The sequence below is a fragment of the Vanessa atalanta genome, chromosome 24 (assembly GCF_905147765.1).
Source record: "Vanessa atalanta chromosome 24, ilVanAtal1.2, whole genome shotgun sequence".
Lineage (NCBI taxonomy): Eukaryota > Metazoa > Arthropoda > Insecta > Lepidoptera > Nymphalidae > Vanessa > Vanessa atalanta.
The window spans coordinates 2,055,205-2,073,320 of NC_061894.1; the positions used below are offsets into that span (position 1 = coordinate 2,055,205).

Below are 18,116 nucleotides of genomic sequence, written 5' to 3' on the forward strand. Positions count from 1 at the left end.
GGTCAAGAATAACAACCATATAAATGGTAGTGTTATTGGTAATATAAAATTTTGATACAATTTTTGTTTGGCAATTAACGCTTATGGTAATTTGCCGGACTTGCCTTTTAAACTTTGATTTATATCTTAATTTACTGAGAAATTTCACAAAATACTTGCAAGAAATCATAAAGAGAAGGAGCCAGACACACAAGAGTCTTGATTGAAAGAGGGGAATTCCTGAAAATAGATAGTAATGTTTTTTCAAATTATTTTTTAAAGTAATGTGTTTTCCCTAAAATAAAGATAAATTTCATGACATTGCACTGTGTAACTATGCAGTATTGTAAGACTATTAATAAAATTTTATAATATAAATATATTATGTAAATATAAATATGTATAATGTAAATGTCTGAGAGAGCTATAAAATAATGTCTATTATTTAAAAAAATATAATGAAAAAAGTGATATTATTTGTATATTTTAGAGTTACAATATAACAATAAAATATATACAGCACTATATACCTACCTGGTTATTTTTTATTTTACAGTTTTGTATACATTTCATATAATTTTTCACTTTTTTCATTTGCGGTTTAATATTTGCTATAATTGGAGGAGCATACTATATTGATCAATTATATAAATGTATATGTAATGTTTTTAAATAATGTTGATGGGAATCATAAAATAAAATGTGAATAAAGGTATTGCTACATATCACAGATGAAAAGTATAAAGTTATAAACCAATCGGACACTAGCAGATCTGTGGTTCTGTTCTGTTCGATTGACATTTGACATTCTGATAAAAGTTATCAATAATTACAGCTATATCGCGAAAATACAAATGAAATATTATTGGATGTTAAAACTTAAAACTTAAATAAGAGATTACACGATAGCAAATATACTCGACGAACATGTCAGAAGAAGAGATGTAATAAAGTTTATTTTTAAAAGATAAATATTTGTCTTCGTATATTTGTATGGTTTCACATATTTTCAATATTTTCAGGAGAAATGAAAATTTGGAAAATCCAGATGTTCTAAAGACAGTGCAGTTACTAGCAAAGGGCTTAATGGAAATATACGAACCGCCCATATCAACTTTGAATACACATTTAAAAGAATTGACGTAAGTAAATCAGATTAATGAATACTTTCCTATTATATTGAATTATATATTAAAAGTATATTCTGTTTATGATAATTTTAGCAGTAGATAAACTACGTTTTTTTTGTGAGATAAAAAATTATAGTTTTCTAATTTTAAAATACTTAAAAGTATCTTGTGATTGACATAACATTTTAAGTCCATAAGTGCATTGTTCATTCATTACCATTCTATATTTAGAAGGAAAATTCATTATTAAATTAAATATAATTTCGTAGAGATGAGCAAGAGGCTGTACACAATATGATTGTATCAGAAAACAGAAGAATAGATGATCTACAAAATGATGCTACATTAGATGCATTGGTAAGTTTCTTACTTTATTGACAGATTCATTTAATAAATTACTTTAGAAATGTAATAGATGTAATCATGTATACATCATAAAGCTTTGTGTAGGCTTGCCTGAGTACCCAATCAGAATCTTTACATAGTATAAAACAAAGTCGCTTTTTCTGTCCCTATGTCCCTTTGTATGCTTAAATCTTTAAAACTACGCAACGGATTTTGATGCGTTTTTTTTTAAATAGATAGAGTGATTCGAGAGGAAGGTTTTTGTATATAATACATAGACAATATAGTTAAGTAACACTGATAATTTTAGAAGTTTCTAATGTGATGTCGTAAATTTATAATTTTTTTTACATTGTAAACACTGGCTGAACCCTACAAGATAGATCAAAATAATGTACTTCAGTATTGTACACCTTAAAACGGCCTTCAAAAAAGTCCATATATAAAAAAAAAGGCATATGTCTATCTCTTAGGGATTACCCACATTGCACCCGTGCGAAGCCGGGGCGGGTCGCTATTACAGAATAAATCACAATGAGCATAAACTTTAACTTAAAGCAACATTAAACAAACTTAAATAATGTGATTTTGTCTATTGCATTTTACCTATTAATACATTAGATTTAAGTGTAAACCAATCAAAGGTAAGTTTTATGGCACGCAAGTAATACATTAAATATTATTAAAGTCAACTTCAATTTAATAAAATATTCAATGTCCTGGCAGTAAACTATTTAAGACGTTATAACATTTACTAAGGTGTTGAAGTGTATTTTTCCTATTTTTGTACAGTTCTGTATTGCTAAATGGTAAAAACACTGTCAGGTAGAGAAAAAAAACATAAATAATTTGTCTGAAAACTATAAACATGTAAATCAATTACTAAAAGTTTTCCATTTTTATTATTTTCAACATTGTGTCATTTGAAAATTACCCTTTCATTTTTACATTGTTGAGTGAAGTGTCGTAGGTTGATGTGGGCTTTACTTGTATTTGGATGAAACAAATGGCAAATATATTAATATAACTTAAACTCATGGAGTGATGAATTCCTCTGTATCTGTTCTATTCTGTACGTGATAATAATTTCTGCATCTGAAACTTTAAATTCGATATATAGTACAATGTACTATATATATAAGGTACTTTATATATTTTTTTAATTTCAGTTAGCTGATATAGCGACAAATAAAGAAAAGTTGACATCGTTAACAAGCTCGATGTTGTCGTTACATAAGAGAGTACAGGATTTGCAGGTGTGTGTCCAAACTAATATAAAGAAATGTTTAAGTAAATAAACACTAATCAATTGATCATCATGATAAATTGCATCCATAATTTCACTCGAGATATAGATACTTAAGAGTGTTTATGGCGGATTAGCCAAAATATTTATTTGATATAAATTATGATTAAAATCATTTATTATTTTTGTTCAAAATAACCTATCAACATTGAAACGCAACGCTTAAATTGGCATACTGCGCTGAGCGCTCACAGATGAAGGATGTTTCGCTTGTACCACACTCACACATACACATAGCTGTTTTGTACGTAAACTGCCTCTCGGTACAGGTACAGCGCGGCTAAGTCATTTGATCTGAAGTATTTATTGTAACTTATATAAACTTATTCGACTATAAGAAAATAAATATTTTTCTTCAAAAAAAGGAAGTTCTCAATTCAATTATATTTTGTTGTATTGTTTGTTCAGAATCAGGTACCATGCATTTTTTAAGTAACTTAATTTACCAACTACCTTTAATTTAAATAAAAAAAAAACTTAGTGGCACTCATCAGATATTCCAAGAAATATTAGTATTGTTGTGTTCTGGTTTGAAAAGTGAGTTTTGCCTGTGTAACTACAGGCACAAGGGACATAACATTATAGTTCCTAATGTTGATGGCACATTGGCAATATAAGGATTGCTTAATGTTTCTTACAGTGCCATTGTCTATGAGCGGTGGTTACCACTTACCGTCCTATATCATAAAAAAAGTGTTCTGTATGTTTAATACAGAAAAAGGACATTGCCTAGGTTGTTAAAAAATATATAATATTCTATTTAATATAGCCTTGTTGATTTATTTGTAAAGATGCCATCTGGCCGTTTCATGATGCTACAAAATATACAGTTGGGACAACTATGAATTTATTGAAGTTGTTATATTAACAGATATATTTTTTTATTTTAGGTGAGAGCTGCAAATGTGGAAAAGGCTGCAAAAAGTAGGGCGACAAACTGAACTGTATTATTATTATTATTATTTTTAAGAGTTTTATGTAGGTTATTAATATTAATTGTAAAGGAAGAATATGACTTAAAATATTAAGACACTGTTAAAGATGCAATGAGAAGATTATGTTTAAGTTTTTAAATTATACATATAGTATAAAATCTAACAATATATATTTTGAATGTTTTGTATAAATATATACTTTTTAATAATATATTGAAACATTGCAATATTAAAACACAATGATGATAAGTTGTGAACCAATATGGCAACATTAAAGGTAGTTAAGTTACATAATAGTTCTCATACCAAAATGTTAAATTTTATTATATGTTACTGATGTGTATAAAAAATATTTTAAAAGGATTTATTTTAAATAAAAATATATTATTTTAAATTTTTTATTGACTTTGTTACAATATTACATTTTTTTTATTAAAAATAAATACATGTTAATGCTTTTAGTCGTTAACAATTCTCATACATTCAACTCTCTATGTAACCCATCAGGCGGTGGTTCAACCATACTCCGCTGTAACTTGCTACTTTACATGACATAGATTTCAATTTATTTCATTGTGATGTTTAGTTTTTTTTTTTTTTGGTAAAGATGCTTAGATCATTTATTTTGATTTTATTTGACTGAAAAACTACTTTTAGATCAAATTTGTTATAATAAATTAAATTGTTTACTTATGTTGTTAATATTTTTTCATTGTCTAATATTTTTTTTAAGTGGTATGTAATCTCAGTAATTACTTACTACCAGCTTTTTGCAGCATGCGACAAGTTTTTTTTTTTAAGTTAGGCATGAAATTATCTATTCTCAATGTCCATAGACGCTAAGCTATTTTTAAACTGTGCATTCCTTAAATTACATTTAAAATTGTATATCTAAAAATATATAAGCTATTGTCTATTTATGTAGACTTTATAAGAAGAATAAATTTATTTAAAAATACTTTTTTTTTTATTGATAAGACTAGTGGTTGACAGTGCTCGGTATTGCGTGCTTTATTTTTGGCGCTTTTAGAAAATAAATTATTTTTCCAAATGAAAATCAAGTTTTCAAAAAACAAGCAGTATATTAAAATAAGATATTAATTATCACGTATCACATTTTTATGGTAAAATAAGGGCAGGCATAGATAATCGCCATGCAAAGCTAAATAATCGATGTTCTAGAACATTAAAATCTTCTACGAAATGTCATAAATTTAATTTGCCGTTGCGTCGTAATAAAGCACATGTGTGGAACAGGCATAAATTACTTATATTAAAAATGGCAGTTACGTTTCTACATGTTGTGCATAAATACTGAACTTAAACAAGCCTTTATTTAAAATAGAAAACCCTAATAAATAATTTCTTAATTGCTTACAGCAAAAAAATTTACTCACTATTTTTACGATTAATACGTATAATAAGTACTAGAAAAATAACTCGTATATTAATTCAAAGGATCAAGAGTGTCTAATCTTATTCATATCACTAGTGCGATGTTAATTATTTGATAAATTTACCATATAATGACGTTTAACATGTAAATTTTAAATATTTAATAATAAAAATATATGTCTACATCGTTATATTTCGTAAAAAAATAGTCTAGAATTTATTTCCGCTTATTCGAAATATACATTTGTCCAAATAACATTGACATAAAAATACTCGTCAAATATCTGAAGCCGTGTATACATTATGTGTAATACAAAACAAATATACAATCCGTGAAATAGCCTTGAGTAAGGAACAGTGAATGTCTTAGGCACTTTTCCCTACACTCGTTAATACAAATTTCCTAAAAATTTTTATATAGAATTAAACCGATATTAGTTTTGATTTCGATTATCTTTTTCGTTCATTCAATTCAATGAACGAGATTACAAATGTCATCCACGTGGGAATAAAAAGTGACGCAAGCGAATGATATTGTCCGAAATACAAAAATAATGAATGAGCTTACATGTTGTAAACATTTTTTTTTTTAATAGAATAATTTTCGTTTTTTTTAACACGTGGCAACCGTTTATTGAAATATTAAAATATTGTATTGTCGAACTTCGCGAAGCTTCGATTTTCAATTTTAAATAGCGTGTACTGTTCACTGAATATTAAGTTTCTTTACGTTTTGTGTTGCACATAATGTATAACCATCATCGTAAATCACTGTAATCTTTCAAATCAATCCTCAAACACACTATCACTGTAACTCGAACAGCCACAAAATATTTGAGTGCATGATCGAAAATGTCTTATCAAAACCGCATATCGTAGATTTATTATCGTTTAAGTAAAAAAAACAATATCGTTGACATAGTTAATCAAATTAAAAATAATTTTAGCTCGTCTAGTTAAGTACACACAGATCGTAAAAACTGAAAAGTTATAAAATTCGTAATGATTTGCTATTATTAATGTTTAATGAACAAGCAAGATTATATAAATTACTAGTCGTCGCCTGCGGATTCGGCCAGGTGATCACCATAAATAGGAGCAGGCCAAGGGCCTTGGGTTTAAAGCTTACTTCATACCAAATTTCATAAAATTTGGTTCAATGGTTTGAATGAAAGACAGAGTTACTTTCGCATTTAAAAAAATACTATAGATGAAACCGATAATAAAACTACAATATGCTGTTATTGTAAGAAAAATAACTTAACATGAAATCATAAAAAAGGTTTTAATCATGCACTCAAATTACTTTCATCCGAAATTTCTCGTACTATTCAGTAATATCCACCCCCGACTGGTTTTAACCGGTTTACTGACCACGCACAGGGGTGTTATTAGATAGTTCCTATGTTATTTCTTCTGGTAGGCCCTAGTGACGTCACACAGGACGGTCACCACGAATGATTCGATATCAGCTTCATTTGCACCTCTCAGGATCCTGAAGTAGCCATTCTCACCCCAGTTACAGCCCCAGCTGTTGGCTACAATCTGAAAATTATATTATATTATATTTTAAGTATTTATTATTATATTTTTAAATACTTTATTGCACAACATACATTACACAACAATTATTGAGTACATTAGAGAAACGAAAAACATGTGACAAATGGTGGTCTTATCGCTTATGGCGATCTCTCAGAGACAACCTTTGGTGATGGAAGCTTAGAACGAAAACAGGTAAGTGCAGAAATAGATAGAGAGAGGAGATAATAACTGTAATTTAAGAATGCTGATATTAAAGTATAATAATTATAAACTACATATTATTTCATACTTACATACAAAAGTATGTTGTAGAGCATTAAAAAAATCTATACTAAGTATTTTATTGCAGATAAATAATAGTAGAATATTTAATGAGTGGCGAGAACAGACGCATAAAGCCCTACCAGCAAGTAAATAATATTCTATCTAGTCATGTAAACGTACCCAGTATTTCTCTCCGCGTTCCTCACCCCAGCCGACGATACGGACGCTGTGTAGCCCCTTCATGTGCTGGTTACCGTACGGGCTGCGACGGTAAACACCATCGTGGTAGTGAAAGAAATCTTGATAGACAGTCATGACCGCTGCAAGTAAAGCAAAAAATCTGATAACCAAAGTTGACCAGTTTAAAATGGCCTATATCACAAGCCAATATTCATTGAACGATGTACCTATATATATTTATAGCATAGGTGGATATTGGCTATGACGGTCACCTCTGCCTATAGACTTTAGTGCCGTAAGAAATTTTAAGTATTCCATACGCCGTTGTTACTCTTTGAATGAGCCAAATGCTTTTAAGATTATGTCATTCTCTACGTAATTTCCTGGCCGTTTTAGTAGCGCTACATCATAAATAACGAATAAATTAATAATTGTCATCCTTCACTGATCAATGGCCAATGGCGATTATTAATCTGACAAATAGATAATTATTTTTTTATTATATAAATGTCAATGTCATTCAATATACACTTTTTTTTGTAAAAGTTCGTTAAAAAATTGTCATCGCTGTTATTTCTGTATATTTTGAACTGATTGATGAAAATGGTGTTTTATGAACAGGAGGTACCTGTATATATTTTTATTATATAATTATATCGATTAGTGTGCTTTGCATTTGGAACAGATAATATAATTATTGTTGTCTATTTTTGTATTGCATTATTTTTTTACAATAGTGACGATAAAACGGGACAAGATATCATCGTCCTCTGATATTTATGTAAATGTCAATTAGATATCAATGTTATGTTTTTAGTTCTGCAAAACAAATTATTATTATTGTTAAGGAAGTTACGTGGGAGTATCAAGCTTCCATTAACGCTTGCCAGTAACGCCCATTTTTAGGGCATTGAGTGCAATCATATATGTTAATCCGTAAGAAACCTCTGTTACAAAAATAATTGCTGTTATTAATAACATAACTTTAAGTAAATAATATATTATAAAGTCGTTACATTCATTAACTAATTTACTGTAAAAACTGGATTATTATTTTAACATTATATAATAAAATTTATATAACTAATTGTCAACCAGCTTAGCTCGTGTTTTAGGGGTTGGTCGTCATAAAAAAATCCTTTAGTGTATGTCCTTCCTTGGAGTTCAAGCTTCATATCAAAATATCATTAAATTCGTTTCAGTAGTTTGTCGAAAGAGCAATAGACAGACAGACATACAGAGCTCCTTTCGTATTTATAATATTAGTATAGATTAAAAAGTAATCAGTGTATGCTAAGGTCATATATCAAGGAAGTCACCACCAGCACTTATGTCGCGTTATTAAAGTGTTTGTCGCTAATGGGAATTATATTCTTAGAATTCAAGTGTCTCTGATTATATCATCGCCCTTCGGTAAATGGCTTTTATGAATGATTGTTTGTTACTAGCACTTGAACGAATCTTTGAACTCGATTATGACAGCTCGTGTAAAGCTGCGTCCATAAAATGAATAGCACAGCCGGGACTTTTGAAATTTGTACTGTTTACACGTTCGCGCTTCGGAACACACCTCGATTAAAATCACGAGAGTAAAAACTCAATTTTTAAAATAAACTTTATTTATAATCTATATGAGGCATAAGAACGTTATAACTAGACGTCGCCAGATATTTAAGAATGTTGTTTTTTGCGTTATGTGTGCCAAAAACTACATTTTACTAATATCATGGACTAGAATTAAAAATTGAATGACAATTAGATGTCATTATTTTAACGAGTCATTTAAATGAAGTTCATAATAGAGGACTGAACTTCCCCTCAAAACAATTTTACCTAACTTTCTTATTTAGGCGATGACATGCATCAAAAATATATAAGAACCATATTATAAAAAAACATTCACAGAATTTTGAAGCGATAAAAACTTTGCAATTGAAAGCTTTTACATTGATACACTAAAACTAAAACTAAAGTAAAAGTAATAGCATGTAAATGTTCCACTGCTGAACTCAAGTTACTCCTCTCCCTTTTGAGGAGGAACTAATTTTACTACTCTGTTCAATGAAATTGTGTACATGTGGCAGAATTTCATTGGAATTGTAGTCATGCTTTGGTGTGAACTTTTTTTTTTTACTTTTTCCACGGGTAATATGCTCACCTTGTACTGGTCCAGAGTCCATGATATCATACATGATGTCACGTTCGTTGCTCAGCCTGCCGGGGGGTGCGACCTTGTACCTGGATGTTCTTTGTTTGACGGGTATTCTGCAACCAGCCTCGATAAGGTTGCCCTTGGATCTGAACGGACATTTAGTGTCTGCTGCTTTGTAGGGGAAGCATTCTTCGTCTACGATCCTGGTGGAAATTAATATATTAACAATTATTAGCAATTTTAAAGGCCAAAAGAAATTATGTTTAAAAATACTGTTTGTAGTAAACAAACGAAAAAACTGACTAATTTTAGAAGGTCGTTTTTAAGCCTTTTTAATTATCTATTTACTAAGTCTATAAAAATCTCCTCGTTAAGTCTATAAAAATCTTCCAACTGAATAGTGCTTTTTCTTTCGAATTTTAATTGTATGTTAATATATATATATATATATGTATTTTATTGTTGTGCATGCTAATATAGTAAAAAGTTGAATTAGCATGGTCGCTTTTTATGTATAGACTCAATAAAGTACTTTATTATTTCAGTACAATGATACAAAAAAAATCTAAAAAATGATTTAATATTCTGATAATTAAATATAAAGTTCTATTTAATTTATGAGTCTTAATAACATTAGTTTCTCACACTTAAACTCACCCTTTTCCTCGTACGAAGTTCCAAGCGACATCGATGTGGCCCCCGTGACAGCCTCGTTGCTGATTGCGATTACAGGACACGAGTGACTGCGGGCTCAGCACCATACTTTCTGCACCGTTGGATTGGATGGCAAACCTAAATATTAAAGTTACTACGTAAGGTTCGTATTTCTTACTAGATGTGCCACTGCCCGCGTGCGCGTTTTGTTGTTTAAGCACGCACGAAGTCGCGGGCACAGCTAAAATAAAAGTAGCCTAAGTTACATCGACGAACGTCCCGTCAAAATCGGTATATGTAACGTGTATACATACATATGCATTTGGTAAAAAGCGGTTATTTTAATATTACAAAAAGACACTCGAATTTTAATTATATGTATAGAAGATGAGAAACAACCTAATTATCCAAAACCGATGGTATAATTTTGAATAAAGATATTTGAATTTGGAATTATTAAATTTGCATGTACTTATAGTTTTGTAATTGTCTTAAAAAATAGTGTTAAAATTAATTGTTAAGATGTGTTTCGTATTCACATTGTTAAAGATACGGCCGTTCATCTTACATTAAGAACGTAGCTCTGGGAAATTTAGAAGAGCACTCAGAAGTTGTTGGAACGTCTTATTTTTAGCTGAAGTGTTCTTTGCATAAGAATTCGTACTTCTTCTTTTGTAAGACATTCATAATTCAGACTATGTCTTAAATTTCATAATACATATGTTATATTCGTAAGCGGCATCTGTATTTAATTAATTATTTGCTTACAAATTAAATTAAATACCACTCCTTCAAGTCCACGCTTTTTTATCATTATACAAACATCAAAATCAAAAGCTACCATCGGATTAAAATGTTGATTCTAACGAGAACCGACAAGAAACTCACTAGTTACTCAATAATATTTCAATATTTGAAATACATAGTTGTCATTTTTAACAAACGATTAAATTTTTTGAATCCACAAAGTTAAAAATATCTGCGGAATTTTAGTAAAGAAAATAATTCCTTGCCCCGAGGATGTATTGACTTTACGGAGTCGGGTTCTTGACAAATATAATCTTGTATTGAGGGATATGCCTTAGTTATCAAGATTGCTTTTGACATGAGATTTAAATCTACTAATAAGTCAAAGTTAAAAATCTCCGTGGAATCTTAACATAGAAACGAATACAGTTACAAGTTTATCTTTTCTCCTCGTGTGTATGCAATGATTGTCACGGTCTTTCAAAAAGGTCTACATTATTGTTGTAAACACATAAACTGGCAACTATTTAAAAAACGAGTAACAACCGCGTATACATAATAAAGAAATACAAATATATGAAAAAGAAAAAAAAATATAATAACTTTACTAGTTAGTAGACTAAATATAATTAGATATTTATTTGGAGTAACAACCGCGTCTATAAAAGCAATAAAAATATAAAAAAATATATAATAATTTCAATGGTAACACTATAGAGGACTAGATGCGATTGAATGAACGTATCGTAAAATTGATGGATTGGATTTTACTAGAATATCATATTCAAGAAACTCTACCAGTTCTCATTGTGCTATTGATATTACAAATTTTTTTATTTAAACTTGTCATACGTTTGATAATAAAATGACTCCAATTACATACATGTTATAAAACTATAGATTGATATTCTTATCCATTTTTTGTTTTTGTTTTCTTTTTTCACGATTTTACTAACGTTAAACGTCACCGCTTCGATTTCGAACTTACAGGGAGTTGTAGCTTGATTTTATAATATAGACAATATTTCTCAATAAATGGGCTATCTCTTGCTAAGATTTTCTCAAATCGAATTAATATATAAAAAGTCTACTGTGATTCTGCTCTTCTTGTGGAGACGATTTATTCCACTACGCTGCTTTAATATGGTGTGGTGGATATACACACGGCAGAAATTCAAAATTACATCATAAGCTATGGCTAAAGCTTCCTCTCCCTTTGATGCTCCAAACATTCTCCGTGTTTGGAGCATATTTCGCCCCGCTGCTCCAACGCGGGTTGGTGGATACTGGATACACATGTGGCGGAATTTTGTTGAAATTAGACACATGTAGGTTTCCTCATGTTTTCCCTCATCACCGAGCACGAGACGTATTATAAACAATAAATAAGCACATGAAACATCAGTGATGCTTGCCTGGGTTTGAACAATAATCTGCGCTAAATCAGTAAGGGTTATTTTGGAGGTTTATTTATTGGAAAGTGATACGATCTAATCCAGAAGAATGTGTCAATATAAAACTGTTACCTGTCTGAAGCAACTGTAGCAATCGATATGGCCCAATCAGATCCACACCACTCCTGGTCCACGACTGGCGAAATGTAATTTGGCCAGCGTTCGCGGGCGTCGAAGTGTGTCGGATAGTTAATGTCTTTGTCGTGCCTAATGGGGCCCATGAGTCGAGTCTCGCGGCTCAGAGGTAAAGTACCTAAAAGAAATATACGATAATTATGAATAATTTAATTCTAGGTATACCAATTATATCATTGAATTTGAACAATATAGACGTTGATGTATAGCGGGTGTTCAAGTCACCAGACGAAAAAGCCTTACTTCTTGTCGGGTTTCCCTTTTGAAAGTATTATTTGTAAATGTATTGTTTTTTCGTTTATTGAACAAACGTAACATTTAGAACTGTGAAATTGTATTTTCGTTGTTACAAAGATAAAAAATTATACAAACGTCATTATTTGCTAATTATTAGAAACAAGCAATACACTTTGATATGTGCACTCGAAGAAGTGGAATGATTTTCCAAATCATGTATTTTATTGATTTATTTATTTCTTAAGGGGCATTAACAAAGGATTCAGAAACCTTACGAAAGTTTAAATACACGGCGAATACTTTTCGGTTGAACACAGTCATTATCTTTGCGTGTACAATATTATGTCATGTTATTAAAATAGCCCAGCTTCAACTAGGATATTCAGTTACTGATCTTGATATTACTCCTCGTGTTATGATATCGTCCTATATCAATGTCATGCTAAAATTGATGGTATTGTATCTGTTTGAGATGAACGGACTTTGTTTTTGATGCTTCACAAATTATTATAATACTCTGCAGGCTTATTTTTTCATAAAGATTTTGTACAACGCCGTTTGTACAACGTTGACGCCGCGACACATATTTTTTATGATATTGACGAGCAAATGGGCCACCTGATGGAAAGTGGTCACCACCGTCCATAGACAAGGGCGTTGTATGATATATTTACCATTCCTTACATCACCAATGCGCCACCAACCTTGGGAAATAAGATGTTATGTCCCTTGTGCCTGTAGTTACACTGGCTCACTCACACTTCGAGTACTGCTGTTTGGCGGTAAAATAACTGATGAGTGGGTTGTACCTGCATAGACGGGCTTGCACAAAGCCCTGCCACAAAGTAACCAGCGTTTATATAAAACATCTGTGTTTGTACATTTTTTTACCTCGGCAATTGCACATACTAAATTCAATCACTTTTTTTATTAATCTTGTATGAAAGTCAACGGTCTTGGTTAGTTTCGAGCAAATACAGCTTTAAATAATAGTAGATATCAATATCCTTGAGGCAAATCAAATTGTGCATTTATGCGAAGCGAGGCGGACTTAAATTCTATTTCGCCTGCAGGCTAGACTAATTCTTTACCATAGCGAGTTCGCGATAGGTCAGTCACAGTGTCAGTGCTTTCTCCCGAGCACTAGATTCGAATGCTCCACTTGCGCTCTCATTGTTTTGTAAATGTCAGTGTTAATAATACGTATTTAACCATAGAGGTTCAATAGATATTTAATTATATTTTAAATTAATTCCTTTCAAGAAGCAGTATCTTCTATAACTACGAATCTTTTTGGACACAACTTCGTTTCTTGGAATTATATACATATTTCTTATTCCGGAAAATAATTTGGTACTTATTTATTATCCGGATTTTATTTGATTGTGGAAATCAAACAAAAAACATGCCGCGTTTATCTCAGAAGTTCTCATGTCTGAGTATATTCTTTTTTAAGCCCGTGTTATTTGCAAGTGTAATCCATGTTTGGATGAACTGCTTGTAATACTGTTAGTTCGTTAAATATTTAGGTGATCAAACAAAGCTATATCGCTACGCTAAATCATGTACGGTGTCACCTTTTAAATATTTAAGTATGTATATTCTTATCACGGGTTGAGAAGAATAAAAATAAAGTAAAAGCATTTAGATGTGTATATAATATATGTATATACTGGCTACCCGTCCATAGAACGCTAGTAACCTTCCGATCGTACACAGATTGTCATAACAATCGGGTTAATGGTGGCATGCAAATAGAAAAAAAAAACATATACAATTATTTGAATTAAGAAGACGAATATATCAGAAAACTTATTATTATATTTTTTTTATTGTTTTTTTTTTCTTGGAAAGACTGTCTTACGCGTTTTCACCCAAACGATCCGAACTTACCTAGTTTAAATACGAGGCCGTCCTTCAGTTTCCTTCCATAGAATTGCGTGTAGTTGTAGGCTCTCCAACTTGAACCGCGATTAACTCCAAATATCACATCCGAGTCCATGATGCAAGGATCATTCTCACAGGACCAGCTTAAGGTTGTTTCGCTCACGCGGACGCATTTGCTGTAAAAAAAAAACTAGAGTTATTTTTTTTTAATTCTAACTTGAATTGGTATTATGAATGACTACCTGAGTTAAGTGGTAATATATTAAATATTTAAAAATTTGTAGTCATTCTCATGAAATTAAACGTAAAGTACTACGACCGATTCGAAACGCAGTTTCAATCGAAAATAATAAAAAAAAAACACTAGTAATCTTTGTACTCGAATGAATTACAAATTCTTTCTGATTATTTTTTTACGCCTTTTGCCACAATTCAATATAAAAAAAAAGTTTTTTTTCAGACGCTTAGACTGTAGTATCAGCCTATACAGCCGTCTTATATGGATGTCTATGCCATTAGTTATACTACTATCACATATCAATACTCATAATTACAGGCACATTATAATTATATAGTCCTATACTATATATGGTTCATTGTTGGTCGAACAGTGGTTTATACTACTTAGAAAGTGATGAAACAGATGACCCATTCCACGTCTGTCTTCCTACAATAAATATGAATACGGTACTACTACTAGTTAATCAATGTGTCAACTTTATGAATCCAATTGAAATGGAATACGCATACGTATACCTTAATATGTAACCGTCATTGGATGACCGTGCAGTAAAAAAACTTTTTCTTGTGATTATTATAATGTATAATAACGAAGTATATAGTATATGATCCAATCCATAGATCACTTCATTTACAATGAAATAGTGCGCTTGCGAAGTGCGGTCATAACGGCATTTTGACATCACAGCACGAGTCGGTTTTAGCCCCAAAGCGGGCTAGTAAAATTAATGGTTTAAACAAAAAAATTACATTACATTACATTAGCAGCCTGTAAATTTCCCACTGCCGGGCTAAGACCTCCTCTCCCTTTGAGAAGGTTTGGAGCATATCACGCTGCTTCTATGCGGGTTGGTGGAATACACATTACACATGTGGCACACACAGACACATGTAGGATTCCTCACGATGTTTTCCTTCACCACCGATGAATTATAAACACAAATTAAGCACATGAAATTCAGTGATGCTTGCCTGGGTTTGAACCTGAAATTATCGGTTAAGATGCACGCGTTCTAACCACAGGGCCATCTCGGCTCGTTTGCGCGTTTTTCAAAAAAAATAATTGCTGATATATTATTACATCATATTATTTGCAGTCGACGAACTTAAAGCATAAGCTATAATATTAGGTTTTTTTTTTATTCTTTCTGTTTTTTTTAAGCTCCTAACAGCCTCTTTGTTGTTAAAGCGGCGTTAATAAGTAACGTATTGGCTTTTTTGCATGTTGTCCACGTGTCACACGTTATATAATATACACGTTATATAAACGTGTAATATATTTGTGAAATAATTGCTGTAATCATATAAATAGTTTCGAAAATTACCTCTCAAATCCAGACTAACAAAACTTTTCCTTACATTAGACCAAAGAGTTAGTATTACCTATACTAACTCTTTGGTTTACCAATTACTAACATGAATTAAGCCTAATTGTTACAGGAACATCAATAACGAATAATTTTAAAGGATTTGTGTTGAATTCATGGTTAATATCAATTTTGGTAGTCACACCCTCTGGGCGTCATCTGGTCAATTTACTTTACTTTGTTTTCGGTTAAAAGCCTTTTTTACTTCCTGTAACTTCTCAATTTCTATGCGGATTTTATTTATTATTCTGACTAGGCCGACAGTTCTTCTAATTCCGTCTTTTTTCAATGAAATTTGTTTTCATGCAAAAGTACTATATTTTTTTTCTGTATTATTAATTCAAGGTTTTGTATATCATAATATATATTATAAAATACCTCCCGTGAGAAAATCGCAAAGGTACATTCTGTTAACATGAATATTATTCAATGGAATATATGCATAGTATTAAAGTATTAGCACATAAATTAATTGGCCTCGTTCCGAGTAGAAAATGCGAAGTATTTTAATTGTGGTCATCATTGATACGAGTGTTGTGCAATTAGATATACTGAGTGTTTGTTACATTCCTTTACGAATCAATCGATTAAGTCTTTTTTTGTATACTGGTTGTCGCCCGCGCCTTCACTCGAGGTTTAGGGCTCGGTCGGTCCTTAGTATTGAAGGTTACTTCGTGATTAACACACTTTTGCCACGCCTTTGACACGAGTCAAAGATGTGTCAACAGTGTGTCAATCGATAGATACTTAGATTATTAAACATAAATCCCTTATACATTAACATATACTTTATATGTGTATATTAGACGATATCTTCGTTTTTTGAGTAGTTTCATATTTATATTTATATATTACTAGCGACCCGTACACATTAAGGTGTACAATACTGTAGTACATTATTTTGATCTATCTCGTAGGGTTCAGCCAGCGTTTGTAATGAAAGCAAAATAAAATGTGTTTATTTACGACATCACTTCAGAAACCTCTGAAATTATCAGTGTTTCGTTTCTATATTGTGCATGTATTATACATAAACCTTCCTCTTGAATCAATCTATCTATTAAAAAACCGCATCAAAATCCGTTGTATAATTTTAAAGATCTAAGCATACATAGGGAAAGACAGCGACAAGTGATTTTGTTTTATACTATGTAATGATGATATATCGGTGTTTAATCGTGATCATACCTTTTTTAATAGTCATATATTAATCCTAATATAATAAATATGTTTTTTATGTATGTTCTATTAACATTAAATTTAGTCAAACATCGTTAAGTTTGGATAAAAGATTGTTTAAATGCTTTTGGGAAGTCATAACTTCAAGTGATATGACCGGTTCGTAAATGTTGATATCATTTTCGTATATTACATAAAGTTAATTAATATTTACACGATATAGAGTAATCAGTGACTCCATTAAATTTACGAGATATATTTTCGATAAACATTAATGGATTTTACAAGTTATTTTTTAATATAGATATTATTAACGATGTTCATGTTGGTAATGTTCCTTTGCAAGAATACTGAGAACGTGTCACATGCGTGTTCGGATTTAAGCATTTCAATTAAAAATTTCACGGTACTGTACGATTTTATTGAACTTCTTGCTTCTGATTTGCACTACGTCATCATTTTAACGAAGTTAACAAAATTTATATTATTGGATCCGACGCTTGCAATTATATTTGGAATATTCTACAATATATTAACTTAACCCAAATCGTTATTCGTTATATATCGAGATATTCTATAAGAATAAACACAAACTACCTACTGTAACCTACCCACTACACCTCATACTATTACGGTATTAGGATAGTGTCAGATAAAAAAAAAAAACGCCTGATTTTGTTACGCGATGGTGTTGGTCCGCGGTAGAATGGTCTACTGGACGCAACGTCATACTGCTTAATACAAAGAATATTTTTTTTACTTGGTGGTAGGGCCGTTTGGGTAGGTACCACCAAGTCATCTGATATTCTACCGCCAAATGGCAGTACTCAGTATTGTTGTGTTCCGGTTTGAAGGGTGATTGAGCCAGTGCAACTACGTGGAAAAGGGACATAACATCTTAGTTCCCAAGGTTGGTGACGCATTGGTGATATAAGGAATGGTTAATATTTCTTATAGCGCCATTGTCGCTGGACCGCCTATCGAT

The 18,116-nt window shown here is 31.2% G+C and overlaps 2 protein-coding genes across 2 annotated transcripts in view; one reads left to right on the plus strand and one right to left on the minus strand.

Annotated features, from left to right (window-relative positions):
• The first annotated feature begins 743 nt into the window (after positions 1-743).
• Positions 744-4,183, plus strand: LOC125073597. The gene is made up of 5 exons (XM_047684481.1): positions 744-923; positions 1,002-1,121; positions 1,379-1,466; positions 2,624-2,710; positions 3,651-4,183. Exons 1-5 carry the CDS (start codon positions 907-909, stop codon positions 3,699-3,701), a joined length of 363 nt encoding a protein of 120 aa, XP_047540437.1. The 5' UTR covers positions 744-906; the 3' UTR covers positions 3,702-4,183.
• A 204-nt stretch (positions 4,184-4,387) lies between these two features.
• LOC125073596 (tubulointerstitial nephritis antigen) overlaps positions 4,388-18,116 on the minus strand; it is a 55,199-nt gene continuing 41,470 nt past the window's right edge. The window contains exons 4-9 of the mRNA XM_047684480.1: positions 14,352-14,521; positions 12,159-12,339; positions 9,889-10,023; positions 9,238-9,434; positions 7,080-7,219; positions 4,388-6,635 (exon numbers count right to left, since the gene is read on the minus strand). Of these exons, the coding sequence (XP_047540436.1) occupies positions 6,498-6,635; positions 7,080-7,219; positions 9,238-9,434; positions 9,889-10,023; positions 12,159-12,339; positions 14,352-14,521 (961 nt within the window). The 3' untranslated portion in view covers positions 4,388-6,497. The remainder of the gene's footprint in view (positions 6,636-7,079; positions 7,220-9,237; positions 9,435-9,888; positions 10,024-12,158; positions 12,340-14,351; positions 14,522-18,116) is intronic.